At 47.5% G+C, this 16,335-nt stretch overlaps 1 protein-coding gene across 1 annotated transcript in view; it reads right to left on the bottom strand.

Annotated features, from left to right (window-relative positions):
- Positions 1-16,335, bottom strand: part of GABRR3 (gamma-aminobutyric acid type A receptor subunit rho3) — a 131,028-nt gene that overhangs the window by 69,572 nt on the left and 45,121 nt on the right. The window contains exons 2-3 of the mRNA XM_075333101.1: positions 12,491-12,591; positions 9,378-9,445 (exon numbers count right to left, since the gene is read on the bottom strand). Coding sequence (XP_075189216.1) covers positions 9,378-9,445; positions 12,491-12,591 — 169 coding nt within the window. The remainder of the gene's footprint in view (positions 1-9,377; positions 9,446-12,490; positions 12,592-16,335) is intronic.

The raw sequence follows: 16,335 nt of genomic DNA on the forward strand, positions 1-16,335 counted from the left end.
ATCCATTTGGGACTCAGTTAAGGCCTCCCTTGCACGTGCCTCCCTGCGGATGAAGAGACATGCGGACAAGAGACGTCTGGATCCTCCGTGTTTCTCTCCGGGAGATCTCGTCTGGCTTGCTTCCAAATACATCCGACTGAAGATACCATCCTACAAGCTGGGACCTCGCTACATCGGACCATTTAAAGTCCTCGGCAAGATCAATGAGGTCTCCTACAAACTGCAGCTCCCGGCCACGATGAGAATACCCAACTCCTTTCACGTCTCTCTGCTCAAGCCGGTTGTCCTTGGTCCCTTCTCCGCTGCCGCCAGTCCGGCCCCTCCTCCTATTGCTGAGGACGACATCTATGCGGTAAGAGATATCGTGGCCATGAAGACCGTACGTGGTCGACAGTTTTTCCTGGTGGACTGGGAAGGGTATGGTCCTGAGGATAGATCCTGGGAGCCCAGGGAGAACGTGGGCACTCCTCTGATTGGTGCCTTCCTGTCCCGGTTGCGGGGAGGGGGGCGTGGGGGGGGGGGGGTACTGTCACGCTCCCCGGGTCCTCGGATCCCCTCCCCGGGTCCCCTGCTCCGATCCCCGGGTCCTCAGCTCCGCTCCCCGGCTCACCTGCCACGCTCCGCGCTCTCCAGCCTCCGGTGCCCGCACTTCCCAGGCCCCCTGGTCTCCGCTCCCGGCGCCCGACGGCTTCCCAGTTCCTGGCCGGCTCCCCTGCGTCCTCTCTTCAGCTTCCTGCCCTGGCTTCTGGCACCCGGGCTGCGCGCACGCGCATTAGGGCGCGCGGTCACTGAACCTTTCTTAAAGGGCCAGTGTCAATTAACAGGAAATCATGCACTCAGGTACAGGGTATATAGGGGGTTAATGTCCAAGGGAGCGGGGCCTGTTCTTCGTGTTTTTCCAAGCTAGGAGTCAGGTCTCCTTGTGTTCTATGAGATACTTACCTCTCTGTCTTCTAGAGCCGACCCTGCATCGCCATCCGGTCCTGCGGTACCTCGAACCCCGAACGCTGCCCATCTGCCATCCTGACAGTCCGTACCATCTCGGATTCCTGCGGTGACCCGTCATCTCGCTCCAACGGTTCCGGACCCTGCCTGACACCATCACGGCTTCCGAACCTGAGCTCAGTCAGCCGGACCACCATCCGTGACCTCGTGGTCCCAGGGACTTCTCCATTTGCTCTCAGTGCACGGACTGTCCTGCTACCTACAGTGCTCCGGCTACCGGACTCCTTTCCCTCATCCGGGAGTTCGGCCCAGTGGATCCACCTCCTGGGTCTGCCCGTCCATCTGGCCCTAACAGATGTCATCAAGGTACGCTGATGCATACGCCTGGTGGGGTTCCAGCACTAAGTCCATCAACCTCTGAAACGTGGCCGGAGCGCCATGTAACCCAAAAGGCAAGACAACATAGTGGAAGAGACCCTCCGACGTAACAAAAGCGGTTTTCTCCTTGGCGGACTCCGTTAGTGGCACCTGCCAGTACCCCTTGGTCAGGTCGAGCGTGGTAAAATATCGCGCCTGTCCCAGCCTATCAATCAGCTCATCCACCCGGGGCATGGGGTAGAGATCGAACTTGAATATTTCGTTCAATCTCCTAAAGTCATTGCAGAACCTTAAGGAGCCATCGGGTTTTGGTATTAGGACAATCGGACTAGCCCATTCACTCCGGGATTTTTCGATGACCCCCAGGCGTAACATTGTCTTTACTTCCTCCGATATGGCTTGTCGTCGAGCCTCCGGTACCCGGTATGACTTCAGGCGTACCTTCAGGTGGGGCTCGGTGACAATATCATGTCGTATCAGACTGGTCCTACCGGGCAGCTCGGAGAAGACATCGGGGTTCTGCTGAACCAACCGTCTGGCCTCTCGCCTCTGAGTCTTGGTGAGGGCCTCTCCAATCCTTACTTCCGGTTTGTCCTCTCCGGAGGTCGCTGGAGCCGGATGTGAGCGACCCGAAGAGGAGGGAGGTGGGGAAAAAACAGCCATTAGGCTTTCCCGTTCCTGCCAAGGTTTTAATAGGTTGACATGGTATATTTGTTCAGGTTTCCGCCTACCGGGCTGCAATACTTTATAGTTAACCACCCCTACTCTTTCCTTTATCTCGTAGGGGCCTTGCCACTGAGCCAGGAATTTACTCTCCGCCGTGGGGATTAATACCAACACCCGATCCCCGGGTTTAAAGGTCCGCACGGTGGCTTGTCTATTGTAGCGGCCGCTTTGCGCGGCCTGAGCCTCCTGTAAATGCTCCTTCACAATTGGCATGACCGCGCTTATGCGGTTCTGCATTCCTAAAATGTGTTCAATCACACTTTTATGGGGGGTGGGCTCTTGCTCCCATGTTTCCTTTGCCAGGTCCAACAATCCCCGGGGATGTCGCCCGTATAACAATTCAAAAGGCGAAAACCCCGTGGATGCCTGTGGCACCTCTCGTATGGCAAACATCAAATAGGGAAGCATCATATCCCAGTCTTTCCCGTCTTTTGAAATCACCCTTTTTAGCATGCTTTCAGGGTTTTATTGAAACGCTCGACTAAACCGTCCGTTTGAGGACGATACACAGACGTACGCAACTGCTTGATCTGGAGTAGCCGGCATAGCTCTTTGGTCACTTTAGACATGAATGGGGTCCCCTGATCCGTAAGGATCTCCTTGGGCAATCCCACCCGGCAGAACACAGCAAACAACTCCCGAGCTATAAGCTTTGCTGCAGTATGTCTGAGAGGTATCGCCTCAGGATACCGGGTGGCATAGTCAACGATCACTAGGATGTGTTGGTGCCCTCGAGCGGACTTTACGAGGGGCCCCACCAGATCCATCCCTATCCGTTCAAAAGGGACTTCTATAATGGGTAACGGTACCAACGGACTGCGAAAGTGGGTCAGGGGTGCGGTAAGCTGACACTCCGGGCAGGTTTCGCAGAACCGTTTTACCTCCCCAAAGACCCCGGGCCAATAGAACCTTTGCAATATTCGCTCCTGCGTTTTCTTGACCCCTAGGTGGCCACTCATCAGGTGTTTATGAGCCAAGTCGAGGACCCGCCGGCGATGCGGCTGGGGCACCACCAACTGTTCTACCCCCACGCCCCGTATTTCATCTACCCGGTAGAGTAAATCCTGCTTAAGAGCGAAATGGGGGTACCTTACCTGGGCACCGGGCAGCTGTGCCACCCCGTCAACTACTGTCACCCGACTCCGGGCATGTATTAACGTAGGGTCCTGGAGTTGGGCTGTCCCAAACGTATCCGGGGACGCCTCCAACTCCGGGATGGGCTCAACCGTCTCAGCCTCTCCTGCCAATACCTCTAGGGGTGACCTATCGGGTTCACACTCTGTCCCTATCATGGTGACCCCTACAGCAGGTGTCCCGGATTCAGGATTGTAGGGCTCAGGTCCCGGACTGACCAATATCTGAGGGGACTTAGGGGGTCCCCTCCATAAAGTCCAAAAATAGGGCAGATCCCTTCCTAGGATCACGTCATAAGGAAGAGTGTTAAGAAGTCCCACCTCATGTTGCACCTGACCGCAAGGTGCTGTGATGGTGACACAATCCCTGTGGGATAGTCGCGGCGGTCCCCATGTATGCAAACCACCCCCACGGTACGTCCTGTGGCCTTTACTTTAGCCCTCAAGGTGGATCGCACAAGGGTCACTAAGCTTCCGGAATCCAACAATCCTGTAACCGGACATCCATTCACCTGTATTTGGCACAAGTGGGGCTCCGTCTCTGGGGAGACCAGGTCAGCGGTACACACCACCTGAGCATACATTGAACCCCGCCGGGTAACCCCACAATCCATGGGCTCCGTGGTGAGTGGACACTGGGCTTCCATATGTCCCACCCGCTGGCACCGCCAACATCTAATGGGTACAGAACCTTCCGGACCTCAGGAATGGCGGCCGCGGCCTCAGATGGGACGGTAGCGGACTCCTGCACCATTGTCAGCGGTGGGTCCTTGGCCCTAGGCTTGGAGGGGCCGGACCGACGGGCGGTACGCAAAGTCTCAGTGTCACGTATCAAGTCCTGCGTAGCCACATGCCGCTCTACCAGGGACACTAATTGGTCCAGGGTACTCGGGTCACCCTGTCCTACCCACCGTTGAACGGTGACGGGTAAAGTGCGCACAAAACGATCCACTATTACCCTTTCCACCATTTGCGCCGGGCTCAGAGTGTCCGGCTGCAACCATTTTTTTACAAGATGCAACAAGTCATAGGCCTGGGAGCGTACGGGTTTGGCTTCCTCATAGAACCACTGATTTACCCGCTGAGCCCGTACATAGGTATTCACCCCCAACCGAGCCAGTATTTCGGCTTTCAGGGTCACATAGTCAATGGCGTCCTCGGTACAGAGGTCCAGGTATGCTTTTTGGGGTTCCCCCGTCAGATAGGGCGACAATACCTCAGCCCACTGGGGGGTCGGCAGCTTTTCCCGCTCGGCCACCCGCTCAAACACCGCCAGGAACGCTTCCACATCATCCCCCGGGGTCATCTTTTGCAACGCTTGTCTCACCGCTTTCCGGATGCTGCCGTCGTCACCCGGTCCCGGGGTTGTTGCTGCTGGTCCGGCACGGATCGACTTGGCCAGGAGAACCATCTGTTCTTGGTGCCTTTTTTCCTGCGCTTGCAAGGATTGCTGCTGACGTTAAAACGCCCGGAGCAGGTGTGCATTGGTCTGTTGCTGCTGTGCATTAGCCTCTTGTAGCTGTGCATTAGTCTGTTGCTGCTGCCTTAGTATGTCCTCCATGGCGTCGCCGGGTTTGGGCTGTAGTATAGCCGCTCGAATCCAGGACATGTGCTGCTGAGTCACCAGGGATGGATGCTACACCTCACCGGCTGTCATGCCCGCATTCTCCACCATATGTGAGGTAGCACGGTCGGCTGCGCAGCAGAAGACACGGGATCCAGGCATTAAGGTTCACAGCACACGGTTTTAATGTCCAAACAAAAGTCCACAACAATATACATGTGCCTCTCCAGCAGAGAGCTCAGGGAGTTGTGTTCACTTCCCCACACCCGGCACACCTGCCCTTGTTCCTGATTCTATTTAACCCTTCCTTCAGCCTGTAGGGAAACAGCATTAACCCTAGAGTGGATTTACTTTCTATCATGGAGTGAGCACAACCGGGGCGAGACATACCGTCCGTCATAGATAACCCCGGTCACAGTCTCACAATATATATATATATATATATATATATATATATATATATATATATATATATATATACAGTATATATATACATATATATATATATAAAATCATCGTTAGGTGATGCAAATTTCACAGCATATAAAGTCCCAGCCTCCTCTAACCTTGTGCCAAAAAACAGGAGCCTTGGGTTCTTCTAAGCAGCTGCCTAGCACTCTGAAAATGAAAATGATGGAGCACTGGCAGACACAGACAGAAAAGGGCCCCTGAAAGAACAAGATGTGGGCCTTTACTACCCAAGAACTTATCAACATATACAATTCCACCTTTTTTGGAGAAAGACATGGGCACCCCAACCTCTTGGACCACTGTTTTGCTGCACTGGCTGCACCAATGATACAGTATGTACGCCTCTGTGTTGGAGGCCCATAAAGCAGGAGAAGGCTATAAGAAGATAGTGTAACGCCCCTGCAACTGGGTCGTTACAGGGTATTAAATGTTACCCCATTTTTTTCAGGGCAGGAGGAGTGAACTCCACACACACACTCACATCACACTGGCAGGAAGGAGTTAATAGCTTTTGCAGCATGTAGTTTTGAGCCTATGACTCATCCTGTCTCCTTAATGAGCAGGTGGCTGCACACAGGCAGGTTTCCATGACAACCTAAGGGGAGGGTGGCCTGAATAGGAGTGAGTTTATTGCACACAGAAAGTTGAGTAGAACGTCAGAGGCTGCTAGAGAGTGCAGACCTCCACAGAGAGCAGCTTCTGCTGGGCAGATGCCATGAGACCATGGCTGAGAACATCTAGAGGAAGGGAATCGAGCTGAGGACTGGGGATCCCTGGAGAAAGTTGTACCCGGTGGCGGTTGGTGTTGTACGCTACCGGGATGAGAGAGACAGAGAGGCGGCGAGTTCCCAAGATGCTCCATGCCACAGGGACGGCACTAACGCACACGAAAGGGAGAGACCCCCAGAACACCTCACCGGATCCCCCTTCCTCCTACCTGCCCAGGACTGACCAAAGGCTACAGGCGGCAAGGACCAGCACCCGGGTGCGATGTGGAACGGACTATAAATAAAGAGAAACTGGAACCTGCACTCCGTCACTGGTGTTAGTAATGCCACCGCCCTGTGCCCCCATTGTCCCTGAGGACTGTTGCCCTGGGTCTCATTAACCTCCCGGGGCTCCCCCGCTCCACCCGTGGGGAGAGATTCCCTCCGGCTGCCCATAACACCTGCCCCGGAGAGAGACTGTGAAGCGGCGGCTGAACACCTGGCCGCATACCACGGGTGGCGCTGCTTGCATCCCCCATCCCCGTCCCGTACTGTTTCCTGGGGGAGAGCGGTGGCAGAGGAGGTCGAGACCACAGTGGCCGCCGTGAACGATAGCATGCTCCCCAGGAACCTCGTCAACCTCCTTCCATCCCCACCTTGTAACACCGGACTGACTTTGGGACTTTCCTTTTATTGAAACCCGCCGGGGTCATGGAAGCCGGGTTGGGCCACTCACAGCCTGACCCCGAATACCACCGGCCCGGTGACCATGCGAGCCCTGCAAGCCCCGGCGCGGGAGTTTCAATAGCAAAGTGTTTTTAAATTGCCCTTTCAGAATCACTAGTTAATAGGTGTATAAGAAATTTAGCATAAATCCCTATCTAAAACTGAACATTTAATGATACTCTTAAAAGATACAAAACCACAATTCAAATTGATATAACAAACCGGTGCACAGAAGAGAGAGGGAAACTCAGTCCCTACAATATCCACTCCCTCCTGTGCCCTACCTAGCCGTGGAGGTTGGCACCCTAAAGATACAATGTGGTGCCCCCACTCACCGACGACTGTTCCTGCTATTGCCCTGTGAACCCCTACAATCAAAGATAAAGTGCAGTGCGCTCAAAATAAAGTGATAATGTGCACAAATTGAGTTCACAAAAACCTCCTCAAGATTCAGGAAGTCACCAGTGTTCTCATTGAGAACCTATACAAATGCAGGGACAATTAGATCCACTTAGCTTAATTCTGCCTCATATGCCTCAACTTGTTTCCCTAAACCTTGGTTCATCAGGAGGCTGATAACAAGTTAATGTGGCTAGATACACCAGTAGCAGCCACCATGCTTCCAGATTTCCATGATGTTAAGGGGGAAATTGGCCTTTCCTCAGTTCGAAATGTAATATAGAAATTGCAGTTACTATCAACAGTGAAGGTCAAGATAAGGTCTGGAAAAGCAGGCAAAATTTCTGTGAGAGGTGCTTGTAGGATTGCTAGAGAAGCAAATCAGAGCCCCCTGCTTGACTGCAAGAGACCTTCAGGAAGATTTACCAGACTCTGGAGTTGGGGTACATTGTTCTACTGTTCAGAGACACCTGTACAAATACGGCCTTCATGAAATAGTCATCAGGAGAAAATCTCTTTTGCATCCTCACTATAAAATTCAGCATCATAAGTATGCAAAAGAACATCTAAACAAGCCTGATGCATTTTGGAAAAAAGTCGTGTGGGCTGATAAGTGTAAAATATAACTCTTTGTCCACAATGATCAAAGGTCTGTGTGTAGAAAAAAGGTCACAGAATTTCAGGAAAAGAACATCACCAACCATTAAGCATGGGGGTGGATCAGTCATGCTTTGGGATTGTGTTGTAGTCAATGGCACCTGGTACATTTCACGAGAAAAGGGAGAAATGGATTCAATGACATTTCCACAAATTCTTGATGCAAACATAACATCATTTGTAAAAATCTGAAGTTGATAAAAGGATGGCTTTTACAAATGGATAATGAATCTCCTAAACACACGTCAAAATCTATAATAGACAACCTCAAAAGGCACAAGCTGAAGGTTTTACAATGGCCCAGGAATCTCACAGAACTGGAAGACGTTTCAAAAAAAGAATAAATGAAAATCCTTCCAATAAGAATTGAAAGACTTTTGGCTGCTACAAAAAGCATTTACAAGCTGTGATACTTGCCAAAAGGGGTCCTACTAGGTACTAAACATGCAGGGTGCCAACATTTTTGCCCATTTTCCTTTTTCTGTTACTTTTAAAATGTAAAAGTTGATGTTTTTTTCCCCCTAAAGTACAAAGGAAATGTTTTATCTTTAACTTTTTGCCTTTTAGAGATTGGTTCATCTTTAGCTTGCTTAAAGAGAACCTGTCACCAGTTTTTTGCCCTATAAGCTGCGGCCACCACCAGTGGGCTCTTATATACAGCATTCTAACATGCTGTATATAAGAGCCCAGGTCGCTGTGTAAAACATAAAAAACACTTTATAATACTCACCTATACCGGTTGCTCCAGTGCACAACGGTTGGATGAGCGGTGCCTTTCTCCGGGATCGGCGCCTTCCCTTTCGGGCATCTTGGTCTTCTTTATTTATTCTGAAGCCGTGGTGCATGACGCGTCTATGTCATACACACGCGCCGGTATTCAGGTCCGGCACATGCGCACTACAATACTTTGATCTGCCCTGAGCCGGGTAGATCAATGTGCGCCTGCGCAGGACCTCAATGTCAGTGCATGTGTATGACATAGACGCGTCATGCACCGCGGCTTCAGAATAAGGAAGACCAAGATGGCCGAAAGGGGAGACGCTGGTCCTGGAGAACGGCACCACCCATCCGACCGTTGTGCGCCGGAGCAACCAGTTTAGATGAGTATTATAAAGAGTGTTTTATGTTTTACACAGTGGTCTGAGCTCTTATATACAGCATATTAGAATCTTGTATATAAGAGCCCACTGGTGGTGGCCGCAGCTTATAGGGCAAAAAACTGGTGGCAGGTTCGCTTTAACTGTTCAGAATAAACAATAATCTTGACCTGGGTGCCCAAACTTTTGCATGCTTGTACCTGATGTACATTTCAATTTCTGGTACACAGATAACCAAAAGGTGGGCCAAATTCATTATGCACCTCTAAATAAATTTGGCCACTTCACTCTAATGGCCTTATAGTTCAAGATTGTGTATTACATGCCATTTTTGATAAATTCCATCAATTTTTCAAAAAGTATATAATAATAATGTAAAACAAAACACTAGAATCTTATCAGTAAAAATGATAACAGATGCATGAGTTACCAAACAGGTAGAGACTACTATATCATGAGGGTGCACTCATTTTAGATAACACCCTTAAAGGGAATCCACTAAAAAGTCATATTTAGGTTTTAGATTGTTTATTTGAAATAAAAAAGTGTAACATTTCTATAATTTGTTACTCACCATATCCACCTCTGAGATACTATCTATACTTTCTATCTGTACATCAATACCGACAGGAATTGCTGAACCTATGAAAATAAAAAAAAGGTGACAAATTATATGGAGGAATTCAGGTAAAATCCTATTTCAGATGTGTAATGCTTTTTATTGTGGTAATGTGGCAAAATCTTGCAGTTTTATTACACCAAATGCAAATCAATTTAACCACAATGTCTGAATGAACCACTAGAATAAAAATGCACAAGTAAGGCCCCTTTCACACTGCGTTCCTCTCCCAATTCAGTGGTCACGTCGGAGCTTCTTTTCGAACTCCCTTTAAAACAGGTTTCGGACGTATGCACCGACGGGGCCATTGACTATAATGGTGCAGGAATGTGCTCTGTCGTGCACCATTTTCGGGAGTATACATTTATTGGAGGTAGACACCCAGAAGTAGTAGACTGGGTCTGGGTGTCCGCCTCCAGAAAGAGTATACTCCCGAAAATGGTGCACGACAGAGCACACAGTGACTCTTTCTGCATCATTATAGTCAATGGCCCCGTCGGTGCATACGTCCGAAACCTGTTTTGCAGGGGGGTTCGAATAGAAGCCCTGACGTGACCACTGAACAGGGAGAGGAACGCAGTGTGAAAGGGGCCTTACTTGTACAGTGACATTTTTTTCACCATAATCAAATTTTTGCCAATATGTTTATGCTTCTATAAAAAAGAATACAAATGTTCAAAGAGAAAAAAATGCCTATTTTCCTCCTTCACACACAATGAAAAAAAAAATACTCCTAAAGCATGCTACATTTTGCAAACTAATTGATCTCTAAAAATTGCCCCAGATTGAACTATTTGTTTTATAGTTCTCTATTGTTCTACAGTCACAGTGCTTTTTTTTCTTCTAAGTAACAAAAGAAATGATGGAGAAAAGACCAGGAAAAACAGTGAAAAACACGTTCCACTTTTCCTACTAACAATGTTCTCCCCATTCAGGCCTAAAAGCTGATGTAAGTTCATAATTGTCATACATAATTGCTAATAACCTTGCAGTAATGTTAAATGTTGTTAGAGCACCATCTAGTGGCGATTATCTACATTGTTTATATTTTCTCTGTAAGAATGTCCTAATGCATTATGGGTGATACCTAGGCATGCTGGGTACTGGCCACCATTTTAGGACAATATTCCTCTCAGGGAAGATGTGAATTTGTGTCCTCCTGCACTGTTGTTACCTAAAACTCCATTATCTTTGTTAAAGTATATTTGATAAGAGACTTACTTCTGACATCATAATGTTCAGGTCTGTTATTAGGTTGCATAGCTGCCATTACAACGTGAGATTGTGTCTGTTAGAAAGTCATGTGTTACATGTGCAGTCTCCATTTTGTAATGTACTTCCTCTATTAATGTAAATTGTCATAGCTGTGTGACATTATGTGCTCAGTACTTATCTCTAATATTTGTATTAGGCTGCTTTCCCACTACGTTTTTTTAACATGCGTCATGAACGTTTTTTGCTGTAAAACCGGATCCTGCTTTTACAGCAAAAAAACGCATGCAAACGCATGTGTTATTTTTTAGGATCCTGTCACTTTAAGTTTATGGGTGGGCATTGGAGTCATGTGATCGGGAGTCAGTGGAACTGAACGTGATAGACTGGGAGCCGGCTTCTGACAGCTGCAGAGGCTCGTAACCAAGGTAAACATCGGGTAACTTGCTTGGATACCTGATATTTACCTTGGTTACGAGCATCCGCAGCTGCTAGGAGCCGGGCTGCCTGCTCCCTGCATACGTAACCAACGTAAACATCGGGTAACTAAGAGAAGCGCTTTGCTTGGTTACCCGATATTTATCTTGGTTATGTGTGTCCGCAGCTCTCAGGCGGGGGAGAGAGAGGAGAGGGAGAGGGAGGGGGAGAGAGACAGAGAGGGAGGGGTAGAGAGACAGAGAGGGAGGGGGAGAGAGAGACTGATCACTCGAGGCTGGTTTCTGGGCATGCTCAGTAGAGCAAGCAGGATCCTGTCTATCAGCATGCCAGCGTTCACATGCGTTTGCATGCAGTATAGTCAGGATCCAGCAATTTGCAGTATTTGGACGCAGCTCAAAAACGCTACAAGTAGCGTTTTTGAAAAATGTTAAAAAACTGCAACTCACTGGATCCTCACAATAACGCACGCAAACGCAGATGAACGCATGTTGACGCGAGTCCATTGCAAATGCATTGAAATGAAAACGCATTTGCACTGGATCCGTTTTTGCGTTAAAAAACCGTTCAGGACGCATGTTAAAAAAACGTAGTGTGAAAGCAGCCTTACATAGTTTACCATATACTCATGTGCATCACGCGCACTGTTGACCAATAAACAAGTTAGACTACAGAAAACAGACTGCTTATTTGGAAGACAGAGAAGGTTTATGCTGTATGTCAGATTGTACACTGTGCGGATGTGTATGAAGACAGAACAAGTGATATTTAGCTGATAATATCAGTATGCGGTAGAAATCAGGATTTAAGTAGTTTTAAACATTTTGTGCAACTTATCATTTAGTAAACAAAAAGAGCTAAATTTTGTGGTTTTACACCAGTTCTAATAAGTTTGTGAAAAGTGTGCGGAGTTTAGCGGGAATGGGGGAGGAATGAATGCGGTCCAAGAAATACATCATAATTTATACCACAATAGCTGTGTAAAATAACCCAGGGATTTACTCCCATCTATTCCAGTGTTAGTTTCTAGATGCTCTTTGGAAAATCATAACAGCATCATGGCCGCCCCTGGTATTTACTAGGCGTCATTTGGTATCATGATGTAGCTGGGCTAGTAAGTGCTAGGGTCACCCAGTATGGATGGTTGAGAATGTTGTTTGCAGAAGTGATTACAGAAGTGATCCTGCCACTATGGTGGACTGGACCGGACCAGAGCAGCACAACCTTTCTTTACTCAACTCTAGCTCCTACCACTTTTAGGAGCTGCAAGTGCTGAAATAAAACAAATCAATACAGGAGGGTATGTCAAAGCAGAAATCCATATCCCCTATCCAATTTTATCAGCAATTTTATGGGGTGAAGACTACTGACAGTCTCCCTATATTGCTTGCATGTACACAACGCTTGAAGACCAGTCTTACCTCCAAATCCAGGTCTCATGGCAAAATCATGGTCGTCTATACGTAGAAGCTGTTCAGATTTGACCTGGCGAACTTTAGTGCTGTCAATCCTCTTCATTTTACTGTAAAATTACATCATGGAATGATTAGTAATGAACAATATTAATTCCTTATTATATTTATAGGGAACCTGTCAGGTCCCATATGCATTCTGACCTATAAGCAGTGTGTTGCGTGGCCTAATAACTCCTTCCTACCCATCCCTGTGTTGTAACACTGTGTAATATGAAAGTAATAAAAAACGTTTTATTACTTACATTTTCCCTATGTAAATGAGCAGGGGCTCTAGCCCCATGGGCATCGCATCACTCTGTGGGCAAATGCATGTGTTCCACGTCACATGTACATGTGCGACGTCACCATCAGCGTCTTCAGATTCCACACATGCGCACTTACCATTCCTGAAGCCGTCATCAGCGTACTCGCTTATCTGCTTCAGATGCACCCTGCGCATGCTCAGGAAACTCCTGCACAGATGCACAGAGTGCATCTGAAGCAGAGAAGCGAACACCCTGATGACGGCTGCAGGAATGGTAAGTGCGCATGCGCGGGATCTGAAGACAGCAATGGTGATGTCGCACATTTACATCCATGGTATCACGCCCACAGGGGTGTGATACCACGGAATACATGCAAACGCCCACAGGGCGATGCGACGCCCATGGGGCTAGAGACCCTGCTCATTTACATAGGGAATATGTAAGGAATAAAACGTTTTTCATTACTTTCCTATTCCACAATATTACAACACAGGGATGGGTAGGAAGGGGTTATTAGGCCACACATCACCCTGCTTATAGCTCAGAATGCATATAGGACCTGACAGGTTCCCTTTAAGTTTTCCAGGTAAGAACACATCTTTATATACCTTAGAAAGGAATTGTCATGCTAGGTACAGGGAAGTATCAAGCAAATGGCGAAAGGGAAGGGAGACACTATGTGTCTAGGGAAGGGGAGATGGTGACTTGTGACCAAACCTACCGCTGGTTCTCGGGGTCTCTCACCACCCTACATAGGTTACGCACCTATGCAGTGAGCCGGATACCTGATCCTAAGTATCCCTAGTGCTGGACCCTAAATAGGGAGGGGTGGGATGAGCTCTTTGTCAACCCCTCTAAACACTAAAGAAAACACAAAGAGGATACACCGCGAAATTGCATGAACTGCTTATCCACAGATGACTCAGGTAGAAATTCAGCAAAGTTTCAGCAACGAAACTACAGATGAGTACAAGCCACCTGCTTTCAACCAGAGCTTGAATGAACTAAATAATATCACCAGCACAAGTCCAGGGAAGATGGGAGTATTTAAGCACAAGGGGAATACTGATATTCAGCAGCTGGACGGAAGGAGCGCTACGCTGGGTTCTAAAGGTGAAGATGAGAAACCCCAGCAGGAAAGCTACCTAGTACAATGAATATTAACAACAGCAACAATAGAAAGTCAGGGAGCATTCTGCACAGCCAAACTGTATGACCTTCTTACTGCCAGAAACCACATGACTGTCTGTCATCTGTGACACACCCATGACAGGAATAATGAAAGAATAGGAAGATGTCCTCTTGGCAGGACCATCATCACTTAGCCAGGAGAAAGAGTGTTTACAAAGACAAACTCTTTCTCAGGAGGACCTGTCCTGTTCTGTATTACTCAGAAAATCCATCGATTTGAATGGACACAGTATAATTTTTAAATTTTCCTGTGGTGTTGCTGCAGGAAATTATAATACTTACTGTAGGTTTTCTCCATGGCAAACAGCTGATTGCAGAGATGTTGATCAGAAGGTTACTTATGATATTACAGATGATAAAGGCACCAAAGCAGGCAATCTGTCATGAGTGTGTCAGGGTAACTGAAGCAGGGACCTCTAAACTGGCCCTCAAACTAGGGACCCTGCACCGTCCCTTATCCCAGAGGTAAGCTTAATGGTAGCTAGGTCTGGACTGCCAGCATGACCCTAACTCCTACCCGAACCCTGATCAAACACCCTCTCTTCCCCACTCCAGGAGAGGGCCAGGAGCAGAGAAGCAAACTCCACAAATACCACAGACAAGGTAAAAATCTAAACACATATACATTGCAATCAGACACAGGGGAGAGACAATACATGCCAAGGAAGAAATTAAACACAGGGAGGAAATAAATAACAGGGATAATTCCACAACACACATCAAAACACACCAGAGATCACCAAGCTCTGGTTCACTACGATAAGGACCGGTGAAGCAATGCTGAGCTGCATTTAGGGACAAGTAACTGGATCTAGTACCTTATAAAGAATGAAGGCAGCTGTGATTGGTCATTGACAGCCTGAATTTCTAGCAGCAGTTCACAATGCAGCAGGAATTAACTCCTGCTGGACTGGAGAGCAGTGAAGCTAAAACAGCCAATTCCTAACGCCCAAGTCAGGCTGAACAACAAGGAGACCTCATGTTGCTTGTCAGAGTCTGTGGTTTGAACAGAGTCCGACGCCACCATGACACTCAGTGAATGCAAAGCTGAACCCCACATGACAGTACCCCTTCCTCTACAAGGTTTGCTGGAACCCCCGGTGGTGCCTTAGCCTGGAGAAATCTCAGACTCTACCTCAGTACTAAGAGCTAACACTACTACACCTTTCTGCAGAATGGGCAACGGTTACTCCTGAGGTTCTCCCCCTGGAAAACTCAACACAACCACCTTGGTGTTCTTAAATCCAGGATGGTAGGTAATGAAACACGATTCTTTCCTTTTGGGCCTTCTGAGATTGGTTTTGGACAAGAGCCACTTTGTCTTTGATCGCACCTATTACAGTCAGAGGTCAGATACTGCTATGGGGGCAAGGTGTGCTCCTTCATATGCCAATTTCATTTTGGGGAGGTGAGAAGAGATATGTGTCTACAAACAGGAATTCTTCTTGAGTAATGTATTGAAATGGGTCAGATTCATTGACGACATTCTGTTTTTATGGACAGGATCCTATGAGGACTGTGTACATTTCATCTCCATTTTGAATCAGAATGTCTGGAATATTAAGTTGACATCGAAGATTTTGGATCACCATCTGGATTTTCTTTACCTCAACATTCATTTGGACAATAACTCTGTTACTACCACATTATTTCGAAAACCCACGACTACCAACAGCATCCTTCATTACCGTAGCTTCCATCCGAGACATGTTTTGAATGGTATACCAAAGAGCCAATTCTATAGGATCAAAAGGAATTGTAGCAAGGAACAAGATTTTAAACATCATGCACGGGACTTAACCTCAAGGTTCAAATGTAGTGGATACCCTCATAAAATCATTTCAGGGGCATATAATCAGGCTAAGTTGGCTAACCGGGGAGAACTTATGGTCCCGAGATCCAGGGAGAGCCCAAATACCACTAACCTCATCACAACATTTAATAATCAGTGGAAGAACCTTTATAATATCCTTAGGCAAAATTGGGGTATCCTGCAGAGTGTCAGAGGTTACTAAAATTCATCTCGGAACGCCCTAAAATTGTCGCAAGAAAAGCAAACAGTTTAAAGGATCTACTAACGAGTAGTCACTTTAAACGACCAACTATGAGACTGAACAGGGGTCACAGAATAAGAGGTACTTACGCTTGCTGATCATGTTCGGTCTGCCTTTTTGTGATTGCCTCAGACATTTTGTCTATCTCGGTTTTTCCCCATGAAATTAAGAGCTTATCCTATTACAATTGTAGGTCGCAAAATCTCATTTATGCTCTTGTGTGTGGCTGCCTAAAAATTTATGTTGGGCAGACCACACAAGAGCTCAGAAAAAGATTGCAACAACATGTTTCAAACGTTTC

Source organism: Anomaloglossus baeobatrachus, chromosome 2, assembly GCF_048569485.1.
Source record: "Anomaloglossus baeobatrachus isolate aAnoBae1 chromosome 2, aAnoBae1.hap1, whole genome shotgun sequence".
NCBI classification, from domain to species: domain Eukaryota; kingdom Metazoa; phylum Chordata; class Amphibia; order Anura; family Aromobatidae; genus Anomaloglossus; species Anomaloglossus baeobatrachus.